At 31.3% G+C, this 13,741-nt stretch overlaps 1 protein-coding gene across 1 annotated transcript in view; it reads left to right on the forward strand.

Moving 5' to 3' along the window:
- The first annotated feature begins 8,188 nt into the window (after positions 1–8,188).
- Positions 8,189–13,741, forward strand: part of LOC110103089 (peptidyl-prolyl cis-trans isomerase CYP71) — a 52,566-nt gene continuing 47,013 nt past the window's right edge. Inside the window, exons 1-2 of the mRNA XM_020831654.2 lie at positions 8,189–8,530; positions 9,253–9,338. Of these exons, the coding sequence (XP_020687313.1) occupies positions 8,379–8,530; positions 9,253–9,338 (238 nt within the window). The 5' untranslated portion in view covers positions 8,189–8,378. The remainder of the gene's footprint in view (positions 8,531–9,252; positions 9,339–13,741) is intronic.

The following is a 13,741-nucleotide window of genomic DNA, read 5'->3' on the forward strand; positions in this document are numbered from 1 at the left end:
AATTATTTAGCCCTTAATAATTAAGAGCATGGCCAAGGATGATTGTGATGAGTTACTTTCATTATATTATAAACTACTTGGGAATGATTATAAACTGCTTGAGAATGATTATAAACTGCTTGAGATTTTTATTAGGATAACCTGGCAAGTCAGTCTAGATTTACTGCTTTCAATTAATATAATTATTTATAATATTGGTGAGAGTTGTAAAAAGTGATATTTAAGTTGGGATATTCTTATTCAACTCGAATTCCAAAAGAAGAAGTCATCCACAAAGGGGAGAGTCTTCTTCCATTTGAAAGATCGAGTTTGGATGGCTTTTATATATCCAAAGATAAAAGGCAATACCCCCCTAAAGGGGAGAATTGTCTCTTCATTTGAATATTCAAGCCACGATGAATCCAATGAGTCCAAGGAGGAGAGATCCAGGAGTCCAAGGAGGAGAGATCCAAGAAGTCCGAGGAGGAGAGATCTAAGGAGTCTAAGGAGATGAAATCCAAGAGATTGAAGATCTGAAGACATAATATCCCACTCAAAGTCACTTGCGACAGTCCTAGGCTTATAAATCTGGGTTGTTGGTAGTGGTGCCCAGCCACTTTACTTTTCTACATACCCTGATTTGTAATTAAGGGCAATTGGCCTATGGACATTTATTTAATTAGTTTGATCATTTCTGGTGTATTTTATTTATGATGTGTACATCTAGGGTTACCTGCTTTTCTTAATTTATTGGCGATCTACATGCCTCGTTTGTTTTAGCATGGATTTCATTAGGCTCTCTAAAGACTATAAAATTTTTCTACTCATAATAAATATTTAAAATTTTAAGATTTAAATAACATAGAAACTTAACAAATCTAGGGAACTATCGGAATCGTCCAGAGTCACATGCATAATGTTGCATTATTCTTTCTCTTTCTAATAAGACACCTCCCCACCTGCGGGTAGAGTTCGGTTAATTTGGCCTATGAGGATGAAGTGCTGGACTTGGGGAGGCCCAGTCTTTTTTAAAAATTATTCTTTATAAGCCTATTTTTAAAATCATATGCATATCTGATTTGGAAACTTCCACCAACATGCATTGCATTAGCAACTAATTGAAATTAAATTTTAATTATATTAGTTAGGGGCATTTACCCAACATAAGTATAAGGCCAATTAGAAAACTCTCTAGATGTAGGCCTTAACTTCCAAAAACTATACCACACACCCATCTTTTATAAAATAACCTGGCAGCATGATTTTAAATCGATTAGGTGGTTAGCTGGCTCCCTAATCCAGGCCGGGGTAAGTCTAAGTTCTGCGCTACATTAACTAGGACATGGGTATTAGTGTTATTTATAGAACACTAAATCCAATCTAGATTTAGGATTTAAGGCTATTACATTTGGTCTCGTAATATGCCTAAATAGTGGGTAAGTCTCTTCTCTTCAGAGACTATAAACTCTACTTATATGTGTCACATGGATAAAGACATCTCCATCTTTCTCTCACGCATGTGTCGAGTACTTGACTTTCTATTCTCCAGTTTCTTTTTTAGTACCTTAGTCCCTCCGAATGCTGGTGTGAATCACGCATGCTGACTGAGTCATTTGAGACCTTTCTTCCCTTTGAGTAGGATTTCCTAGTCTATACCATTGTGCCAATCCCATTTGTGGAAAAGATAATGTATGATTCTTAATCGTGAGTCTTCTTGGGGTCCGACCTGAGATGTAATTAACTACGGGGGCTTGCACCCATGAAAAATTAAAATTTACCATCTACTAAACCTCACTCGAGCTGATGTATCGGGTGAGAGATACTCGTGACTGTGATCAGGCCATGCATATTATTATCCATCGAGGTGCATAGGCGAGAGCCGCTATCCTTCATGGTTAATCATATGTAGGGTCCAATCTGCCCTTCCATTGGCCTGTTTGTGAGGAGCGCGGAGGCTTGCGATCATCTCTATCCCTCGGGATAGGTGCGATTATATACCGCTCCGCAATCCTGCAGCCGTAGCGGTGCCCTTTCGGAAGTCCACAATGACTCTTCAAGAAAATCACATGAATTTCAAATTTAAGATTAAGTTATTAAAATGAACATGATACATGTACAATTATGAAACACACCACACAAGCCAGAAATCCTTACTATTTTAGTATGATTGCTTCTATACTTACATACATACCATGTTACTTATATAATATTGATTTTAATATTTAGATGTATTTAAGATTAAGATATTCATGCAATTCATACTACTGAAGAACTCCAACTACAAGGGTAAATTTATAAGATATGTTATTTCAGTGATTGATACAATTCTCTTACTAATTTGATTATGCAGTATTGGTTCATAAATGATTTTATGATTTTCAGCTTCACTATTTTAGTATATGTACACTATTTTTTTGTTTTACAATGTTTAGACTTATAGTTTTGCAATTATTTATGGTCATATGGAATGCTACTGTTATGATTTAGATGGCTATATGCATGTTGTTTCCTTTTTGTGCTTTGAGCACAATTAAAGATTTTTGGTTACCTACTCGGCTTTGTAGCTCATTATATAGTTTTGATTAATTTTTTTTGTTGGTGAAATGATTCAGAGCTATGAGATTTATTTCGCTCTAGACTTTTAGGGTTAGTTTTATTTTCTATTCTCTTCTTTTGAAACAAAAAGTGTTGATAGACAGTTGATGGAATTCACTGAACTTCTGGTTATTGTAATTGATTTTTGGGGAAAGAATGGAATTATATATGGATATTTTGATAATTATAATTTCTTTTATTGGTTATTTAACTTTCAATTGAAATTAGTAGCTCTAGTTATATATATAAAGATAAAAAAAATATATAATTATTCTAATTTAGGTTTTAGGGGCTACATATATAATATAAGAAAGGTATAAAATGTTATTTAGTGTTTAGCGTTATATGGCTCCCATGCCCTAACACTGTAATGCAACATGTAAAACAATGTAACATTGTAGTGCTGCCTAAGCATCATTAAGCTGAATTATTTAAAAAATTCTTAAAAACTCAGTACTGCGGTGGAACTTTCCTGGCATTTCATTACACAGCAATGCTTGTAAGCACAACACCGTAGTGCTCCATAATAAATTTTCAAAATTTTCTAATTTTTATTTTAAAACCATTTTCATAAAATTTCAAGCTATTACATCTCCTAATTCATGAAATTTGAGACGAGTAATTCTTTAGAAGCATATTATTCATTAGAGTAGCAGTAAAATATATAATGAAAAAAAAGGAATATTCTAGTTTCCTAGATTAAAGAAGGATGTGGCATATTTTAAAGCTAAGTGTGAGTATTGTAAGTTAGTGAGCATCAAAGATTAGTAGGCCTCCAACAATTCTAGAGTAGAAATGATAATAAGTGATGATGAATTTTATTATGGAATTTCCTCTATCAAGGCAAGGACATGATGTTATCTTGGTTGTGGCATATCATTTGATGATTTTTGAGCATTTTATTATGATATAATAGTCTGATTTAGTAGATAGACTAACAAATGTGTATGTGCAAGAAATCATGCAGCTACAGGAAATACCGAAGGTGATAATCTCTTATTGAGATGACAGATTTACTTTCATATTATGGAGAGGTATTTAATAAGGTTTAGGCACTAAACTACACTTCAATACATCTTTTCATCCGCAGATGGATAAAAAATCTGAGAGAGCTAATAAAGTATTAGAGAATCTTCTAGAATTACGTGTTCTTAATTTTGGAAGAGTTGGAAAGATCACATTTATATGATTAAATTCACTTATAACAATAATTTTAAGTCAAGTTTTAGTATGACCGCTTATGAAGCTCTATATAAAATAAAATATAAGACCCCATTATCTTGGATAGATGTTAGAAAAAGGAGTTTAATTGGGCTAATTTTGGTTGATGATATTACTTAAAAAAATTATCTAATCAGAGATATATTAAAAGTAGCCAAGAGAGATGGAAATAATATTATGATGCAAAACATTGAGCTATAAAATTTAAATGGAGACTTTGTATATGTGAAGATCATGCCAAAGAAGGGTGTAAGTTTGGGAAAGAAGAAAAGTTGAGTCCAATGTATATTAAACCATTTGAGATAATTGAAAGGATTAGAAAAATTACTTACAAATTATAGTTTTTAGATCAAATGTTTGATATTCATATCATATTTCATGGATCATCTCTAAAAAATGGGTATTTAATTATAAGAATATTGGTTCTATAAAAGAGGTTGAGGTACGTCTGAATCTAAGATACAGTGAAGAACCAAAAAGAATTTTGGGATATGATACCAAAAGGCTAAGGAATCATTAAATCCTAGTGATTAAAGTGTGGTGGAAGCACATAACTGAAAGTGAAGCTACTTAGGTGAAGGAATCTAAAACGAGATAGTTATATCTCAAAGTGTTCCATTGATTTGAGATTGAAATATCAAGGATGATATTTTTCTAAGGAGGAGAGGATTGTAACACCAATTGAATTAATGCACATTTGTAACTATTCTAAACATATATGTCTAGTAAGAAGAATGAACTGAATTTTATGCATTCATGCCTTATGCATATATCTATGAGTTTGAACCTATTATGAAATGGGTCCTTAAGGTCTGTGTGCATACATGTAAAATCTAAAAATCTTCCCTTAGAAGCGTTGTGGTACTAGAATGGTATAACTATGACATTAAGCTCTTTAACAAATTCTTAAAAAATGAACTAGTGTTGCCATGCCAGGATCGAGCACTATGACACTATGCTCTCCAATTAAGGTGCTATGATGCTAAAAGGCTGAGCATTGCGGTGCTAAGTTAAATTTTTATAAAGCTATCAAAATCTACTTTCTATCATTTGGAGAGAGAAAGAGAGATATCAAAATCCATTTTTTTTTTAAGTTTACCCTATCTAGGGTGTAAGTGGATTTGATAGAGAATAAAAGCTAAGTCAAAGAGTTATTGGACCTTCTAGGTTATTAGCATGGTTTTGAAATCGGATCGGACCGGTCGGTTCGACCGGTTCAACCATGAACCGGTCTAACGGCTGATTCGGTCTTCCCTAAGAATCGGGCTGGCAATGAACCGGTCAAAACCGGTTTGAACCGCCAGTTGAACCGGCCGACCGTTGAAGCGGTCTATTTTTTAAGAACTGGCCGGTTCAACTAATAATATATTTAAATATTTTATTTTTATATAAATGTTTAATTTAATATTAAATTAATTTAAATATCATATATTTTATTTAATTAATAGTTAATATGATTCTAAAAAAATTATTATATTATATATTAAATTAAATATAAATAATCTAGCTTACATGATGCCATAATACCATGAGAGCTCTTAACCTATGGGTACAAAGAAATGTATATAAACAACACAACATAAAACTCCTAAGTAATGTGGGACTAAACAACTAGTTGTTTTTTGTTTCAACATTCAATAATATGTGCATGTGACTTTTTTGAATGAGAACTTGTTGGAAATTTCTTTTGTAGAATATTCAAATAAAAAATCATCATAATAATTTCTAAACTTCTTAAATTTATTATTAATTATATATTTATAATTATTTAAATAAAAATAATTATTTATAATTTTTAAAGTTTTAAAACTTTTTCTAAATGCGAAATTAAATGATAGAAAAATAAAAATCTTAAAAAATAATATTGTATGACTTTATAAATAAAATTTTATAATATAAAATTTATATATAATTTATATATGTAAATTATGTTTAAATATATAACATAAAATAATAATTTATATCAAATTTATATATTTATATATAAACTAAATTTTTATTAAATATAAATTAAAATCGAAGATTGAAGATGTTTATATTTAAATTTAAAATTAGTAATTAATTATATTTAAATATATAACATAAATATAATAATTATTTATATTTAATATTAAAATTATGTAATATATTATATATGTATGAATTTTATTTATTTTTTTGTCTAAAAATTCTTAGAACTAGAAAATTTTTAAGAATAAATTGTCATTATTATTATTTTAATTTTATTACTTTTAATTATATTATTATTTATTACGTCATCCGGTTCGACCCCGGTTCGACCGGTCAAACCGGTCGAACCATGAACCTCTCGTTCTTCCGGTTCGTTGTCCGGTCCGGTTTTCACAACCTTGAGGCTTGTTACTCAATTTTTGCTCGGTATTTGATCGGTATTGATAGGTATTGTTTGATAATATGGAGGAATACCGCTCTGGGATGACCAATACCGAGTTATACCGAGCAATACCGAGTTATACCAAAAAATATCGAGAAAAACTCGGTATTTTTTGGTATAACTCAGTATTGCTCGGTATAACTCGGTATTCAGTCTTCACATAATGATATTTCTAGTTATTATTGGTATCACTCGGTATTTGCTCGGTATTTCTCATTTTGTGCATGCAATCTTAGTGCCGACCGGACGTAGCTCTACGTACGTTCACCGGACCAAATAAAAGTTCCAGAGAATGACATGGAAAGGAGAAAAGGATATTCATGAGGGAATTGGTGATGGAGCATGAGTGATAGCCCTTTAATTAATACATCCACCTAGTCTACTCACCAAAAAAAAAATCACGATTTGTCTTACCATTTGGAGATAAGGTGAAGGATTGCAGTAGCTATAGCAGTTGGAGAAGGAGGAAGATAAGATGGCAAGAGAAGGCAGGTTTTAGCAAGTTGAAACAAAGTATATAAATTATATTAATTGTTTGTTAGATGTAAAAAAATAGAATCAAAGGGAAAAAGTGTGACATTAAATTATGATAAAATAACATGAGATTATTTATCATTTTTTAATAGATTTTTATTTTATATTTTAGTTGAGCTATATCAATAAAATTATGACTAAAACATAATACTTTGGATTTTTTAATTATAGTGAGCAATATCAATATATTTATGAATTATTTTTATATTTGTATAAATTATAAATATTGTAATTTGGGTCATATCATCAATGCCATGGTAACTTGGTTGAGAAGGGTTTGGGAATTATAGAGGCAGCTTACGATGAGATTGCAGTGTGTGAAGTGGCGACAATATCAATAGTTTGTAAGGGGGCGTAAACTTACAACAAAATGAGAGTGGCATAAGAAAATTTGATGAAAATTTGTATTTTTATTTAAATTTTAAAATTTAAGCGTTATGTGAGTACATAATAAAATTTATGGATTAGTTATGTACTTTGAAAATATTTAATACTATATATGTAAATTATCTCGTAATTTACGATAGTGGTATCTAGATAAAAAGTTCTATTAATATTATATATAATATATAAAGTTTTTAAAAATTGGACCGAACTGGCCAGTCTAACCAGTTCAACCATGAACCGGTCATAAGGCCGGTTCGATCTATCTTGAAAATCACTTATGCATCAAACTACCAGTTCAACCGATGAATCGGTTTTGGTTCCTTTGAATTGGCTGGTTCAATTGCCTAATTAATTAAATAATTAAATAAAATAAAATTTTTAGATTAATGATTAAATATTAAATAATATTTGAAATCTAACATATTAATTTAAATTTAAAATACTTAATTTTAAATAACATGAAATTCTTATAATAATTATTTACCTTAAAACACCAATGAAACATCTTCACATGGTCCCACCACTCTATGAGAGTGCAAAAAAAAAGAAGCTATATAAACAATAGTAAAAGAAAGTGTGAGATTAAATAGATGAATTGATGTTATGAAGCTTACAACACATATAATATAGATTTTTAAATAGGCCTTTTAATTACTTTTTTTATAATATGAATAATATTTATTTTTTAGTTAATAATAATAATTTATTTATTTGTACATGCACTATTAAAATAATTTTTATGTATTTATTAATGATAAATTATTTAACATAAAATATTTATAAATGTAAATTATAATATGAAATTGATATATAACATATAGATATAAATTATATATAAGTATGTAACATAAATTAATAATAATTTATATTAAATTTATAAATTTATATGTGAATTAAAATATTCTAATAATTTAATGTGTTTAAATTTAAAATTACAAAAACTATTTTTTTTATTCATAAATTTATATTTTTCATGAATATCATATCATTATTATTTTATTTAGATTATATTTATTGTATATTCCGATTCAACCCAGAGTCAACCTGATCAAACCATTGAACCTCTAATTTTCCCGTTCAATATTCATTTTCACAACCAGAGTAATAGATTATAGACATGCTTTGGAGCAAACCCTCATCGAGTGGTGTTTTATCCTTCTTGGAATAGTTTCTGCAAACGTATCAATTGATATCGGCAGACCCCTACATGAGCAGTTTCTTCCGCTAGTTCTGCTTCTTCTTTGTCATAACTCTCTTCTGCTGTAGTACCATGGAAGAAGCTTCAAATGGAAGGCTTGATCCTCCAGCGGATGAAGATGAGGATGAACCCATCGTAGGCCCCGGCCCAGCTCCCCGTGTCCGCCCTAAGCGCCCTCTCAAATTCGAGCAAGCATTTCTCGATACTCTCCCCTCTGCCAATATGTAAGACATCGAAATCCTTTATGGCACTTCTACACTTTTCTCTTTTCATATCATTGAATGCTCGGGTTTATGCGCATTTGTTGGCGCTTGGCTTTTGCAAGAATTTTCTGTTTTTTTTTTTTTAATTAATCATTGAGACAGAGATCTATTCTTTTATTTACTTAGCTTATTTTCTGTTCAAAGCTGAAACCCTTTAAAACAGTTTAGAACATGCTCCCGTAACTATACCTTCGTCAGCATTTTAATCATTAAGGGGCTGTTTGGCTGCAAAAAGGATTTAATTCAAGTAGGATTTAGTAAATCTTATAAATTTTAGAGGCTTTAAATACTAAAAATTGTTTTGCCTGATAGAAGTTAAATCTGATTATATCCTATCAAACTATTTGGTAGATATTATCAAGATAGATGATTTTAATGAAGGAGAAGAAGATGCATAATGAGGAGCAGCAGTGCAAATCACTTAAAAATACTACTTCCACATGATATACTAAACACTAAATATAGGATTTAACCTACAACGTGTTTTAGGAAGGCATTAGGATTGTTGTGGGTCAAAAAACTATTCGGAAAGATTTAGCATAAATCTTGGCTAAATATTGCAACTGAACAACCCCTAAATTGCAATTCTTCCTATTTATGGAGTATATCATTTCTATAAGTTGGATAAGTTTGAATTTAAGAAGTTCATCAATGCGAATGACTAATAATGAAGCTTTTTACAGGTATGAAAAGAGTTACATGCACCGTGATGTAGTTACACATGTTGCAGTGTCAGCGGCAGACTTTCTTATAACAGGAAGCTATGATGGTGTGTTACTCTCGTATTCTCTGTGTAGTATTCCTATTATCAATTTTGAGCTTTCAGAGTCCTTTTGGCAGTAGCTTATTGTTATACTAATATTTCAATGTTTCCTTTGATATGATTATATAAAATTTTGATTAATCTTTAACGAAAATCTTCAAAATCCATGGATCTTAACTCAATTTATGATTGAGAAAAGAACCCTCTTCAGAATTTTTAGATATTAATTGAAATATTGGTTGAAGACTGTTGTTGTAGCAATGAAAATCAAGAGATTTTTATTTCCAATGGGATTGTAGTAGATTGCAGAGGTAGTGGACGCTGTGATTCAAGAAACCTTAATCAACATTCTAAGTTTTCTTGATGAAGTGCTGCAAGTTTTCTAATGGGGTTAGGATTATGGTTTATGCTTTTGACTTTGAAGCTAGGTAGAGAAGGAGATGACGATCAACAGAAGATCAATATGCTATGTCCGGTATCTCTATCTTGCATGCAAGTAAATATTCCTGTTTCTTCAATCTTCTTTTGGATAAGAAAGATAACTTGCTTTTCTTTGAAATCCAGATTGGAGAGAGGATTGAAACGACTTTCAGATGCATGTAAGTGGGAGTGGATAGTTGGATTACCTAGAAATTTGTGCATGGGCTTGTGAAAGAGGACAGAGGGATGTAACTTATTTTGCTAGAAGGGAATTTCAATAGGATAATAAAGAGAGAAAATAAACTTGGAGAGAGATAGCTTTTTCCATGAGAATATAAAGAGGGTAAGAATGAAGGGAGATATAATTCATTTCAATCCCCATTTTGTAGAAAATGATAATGAATTGTTACATGAAAGTCCAACATAAAAACAAATTTACATAATTATCCTACTATAAGATAAGACCTAATTTAAATATATAAGCATCATATAAAATGTTGAAAATTGCTAAATAAATTCAACGAAATTTCTTACTCTAGATGCAGTAGAATTTAAAGCATAGTATTTTATCTGAGCTTGGATTAAGAAATCGGTGTTGCGTCAAGTCTTTCGGATTTGTAAAAAACTCACAACTAGTGAGTTTGGTCTAAGGTAGTTATCTAGTAGATGCGATATCAATTGTGTTAATGAGTCATGGTCCAATCAAGAATCATCTTATGGAGGAAGATTCTTCCAAAAAACAAAGAACCTATATGGACCTATCAAACTTGTGATGATCTAGTTGATGATGATGATTGGTTCCATTTTCTTTGAGATTTCAGCAGATTTTCAAAATATGTTCTAGATGACGGAAAGCCTCTGTCCTTTACGCAAATCAATTGACGGAAAGCAGAATTTCAACTTCAGATTTCTTCTTCGGGTATGGGATCTGAACAAAATATGAATTCTTTCTCTGGTAATAATAATGGAATGCTTGGTTCTTCAATTGTGGATGATAAGCCAGAACAAAATATTGTTAATATTGCTGATGAAATTGCGGCTTCTAAGAAATATGAGGTTGCTTGGAATAAACCAATGTACATCAAGGTGATGGATTCGGGAATTACACCTGAAATGATGGAGGATGGAATTGCAGTCAAGCTGCAGCTTGATAATGAGAAGAAAAATATCAGTAGGCTTTGCAATTCTTAAGTCTTTGGTAATTCTATTTCTTTTCCTATCATTAACTCTGAGTTGCGTAGACAATGGAGCCATCTAGGAGCTTTTCATATTACCAACTTAGGTATGGAATGGATGTTGTGTTCATTCCATTCTAAGGAAGTTAAGGAAGTTGTTTTGAGTGGAGGTCCATGGTTTGTAAATGATATGTAAATGGCCATATCATTGGCATGGAAGAATGGACTCCTAAGTTCTCTACTTCTAGTATGAAAAATTTGTTTTCCCCCGTCTGGATCCGCCTGCCTCAGCTCCCCTTATTTTGCTGGGACGAGTATAATATCATTAGAATTGCTTCAATGATTGGTTCACCATTGTTTCTTGATGGCAATATGTTCAATTGAGGTAGAAGAGAATTTGCTAGAATTTGTGTTCGTAACAAGCTTGATGTACAATTACTTCAAGGTGTTTGGGTTGAAGGAAGTTCTGGTCGTTTCTTCCAAAAGGTTCAGTATGAAAAAATCTCTTCATTATGCTTCAAGTGTGGCAAAGTTGGACATAATTTACAAGATTGTATTGGAGCTCCGGGTAGTGGGAAAATTGTGAAAAATTTGGCATTAGTTCATAGTAATGTCCTTCAAAATATTGAAGTTGAAGTTGATAAAAATGAATCTGGATTTGCTAATGAAGCTCAAGTGGAGGCTAATGTGTATGGTCCTTGGATTCACGTCAATTATGGTAGAAAGAAGATAAAATCTAATTTGTCTATTGCTTCAAGGAATAAAGTTGTGAAGTTCAAATCTGTGTACAATGTTGTATCCGGTAACAAAGCAAAAGATGAATTTGATAACTCTGTGAAAGATTTCAAGCCTGTTTCTGATAAGTTGGCTACTGAAGATGGGTATTTTGTTATTCCTAGTAATATAGAGTTTGCTCAGTTGGTATTAAATACTAGTGAAGTTTGCAATTTGATTGCTGATCCGGTTCTTTTAGAAGACGGGGAGTTTGTTCCAAAAGCTGAAAACTGTGGTGTTATTGTAGATGGACTTCACGTGAACGCTTCTCTTCAAGCTGAGACCTATGGAAATGTGGAATCTATAGAAATTCGGTTGGATTTGGCTGCTGTTTCTTTAGCTCCTAAGGGAGTTCTAGCTGATAAGATTGATGTTATGGAAATCAAAGTGTCAATGCCAGTTGAAGAGTTTGTAGAAGTTGTGAAAGAAAACATTGCTGGAGATGTTGATTTCGGAGGTGAGTTCGTTGAAGACAATTCTAGGATTGTTCAAACTCTGAATATGAAAAGTTTGTTGCGGTTCCTCCATTATCTTGTAAGGATAATGTGAGTAATAAAGAAGGTTTGTTTGAAGTTGGTAGTAAGATCCATTCATCTTTTAAATCTGTGCATCATAAGAAAAAATTGAATAAAGATTTGAATTTGTTTGGTCCTATCAAAGGCAGCCTTAGAGGAAGGAAATTGGGAGTTATTGGTGAAAGTGATGGAGGCACTTCACCATTTATATCATAATAGCTTATGATAATTGAAGACGCTATGTATCAAAAGGATTGGGCTTTGGTTTCCGATGATATGTTATATTTTCGGAAGGCTATGAGTGGATTTCCGTTGATGGTGTAGTCTTAAAAAGGGATTTCATTCCATATAAGACTATGGAGTTTATTGATTGGTTTCTAGTAAATCAAGGCACGGGTTGTGTGAAGTTGGTGGAGTTTGTGATAATCAGAGCATTTGGAGCTATGAAGATCCGGTGTTCTTATTTGGTGGTGAAACCTTGCTTATATTTCATTTCTCTTTCTTTAATTTGTTGTTTTTTTTTTTAAATTTTAGATTTAAATTAAGCATTATTTGGTATTTGAAATTTGGGGGTAGATTAATGAAATTTAAGCATCTCTATCTATTCCTTATTTTATACTTAATCGGAAAATCTGGGATACTAATAAACCTTTTTGGTTGTTTTATTTTTGGTATCCCCTCCACCCAAATTGGTTTAAAATGAGGAGTAGAGGATCTTATTTTCATTATGATATTTCCTATTTTTTAAATATTTTTCTTCTGCTTAATTTTTCTTTTAATAAGGCTTCCTTTCGCATTGTTTTGAAAGGATTGCCATTAGTTTCTTTCAGCTCTAGTTTGTATTAGTTTTTATCTTTCAATGCAAATTGCATCTTCTAAAAAAAAAAAAACAATAAAACTTAAAAGTAGTATATGCTCTTCCTTCAAAAACACTATTTGAAAGTACGAAAAGCTAAAAAATAACTGAACCATGTATTAACTATTTTATTTTAAAATCTCGACTAGAAAGAATTTCAGGAGGCAACTCACTTAAACATGCATTTTATTTCAGTTTCTAAAAGTTCTTGTTAGGATTAAAAGAGCATGCATGTAACTTTCTGTAGATGTTAGGTGGAAAGCATTTTGACCTAATACGTATAAGCACAAAATCTCCTTTATTAAATTCATGCTTTTTTATTTGAATAAACTACTATTTAATATTTTTTAATTTGTGTAGCAATTCTTAATTTTATGTTTGTGTTACTGCACACAAACAATGCACCAAAATGAAAATTTGAAGTATGCTTTGTTAATGCAATCAAATCTATAGGATTTTTAGACTGCATAACATAGACAACTTCGAAAGGGGACATCTTTGTGGTTTGATGCATATAACTATTATGCAAATTATTCTGTTAGATGACATTATATCTCATGTTCCTAATTATACCTAACCAAACATCTTAGCATGTTTTCTAGATTTTGATTGACTTCGATATGTTCATTTGTTGGGGAGTAAAATGTAAAAGATGATATAAGTATGAAA

This window comes from Dendrobium catenatum, unplaced genomic scaffold (assembly GCF_001605985.2).
Source record: "Dendrobium catenatum unplaced genomic scaffold, ASM160598v2 original_scaffold_235402, whole genome shotgun sequence".
NCBI lineage: Eukaryota > Viridiplantae > Streptophyta > Magnoliopsida > Asparagales > Orchidaceae > Dendrobium > Dendrobium catenatum.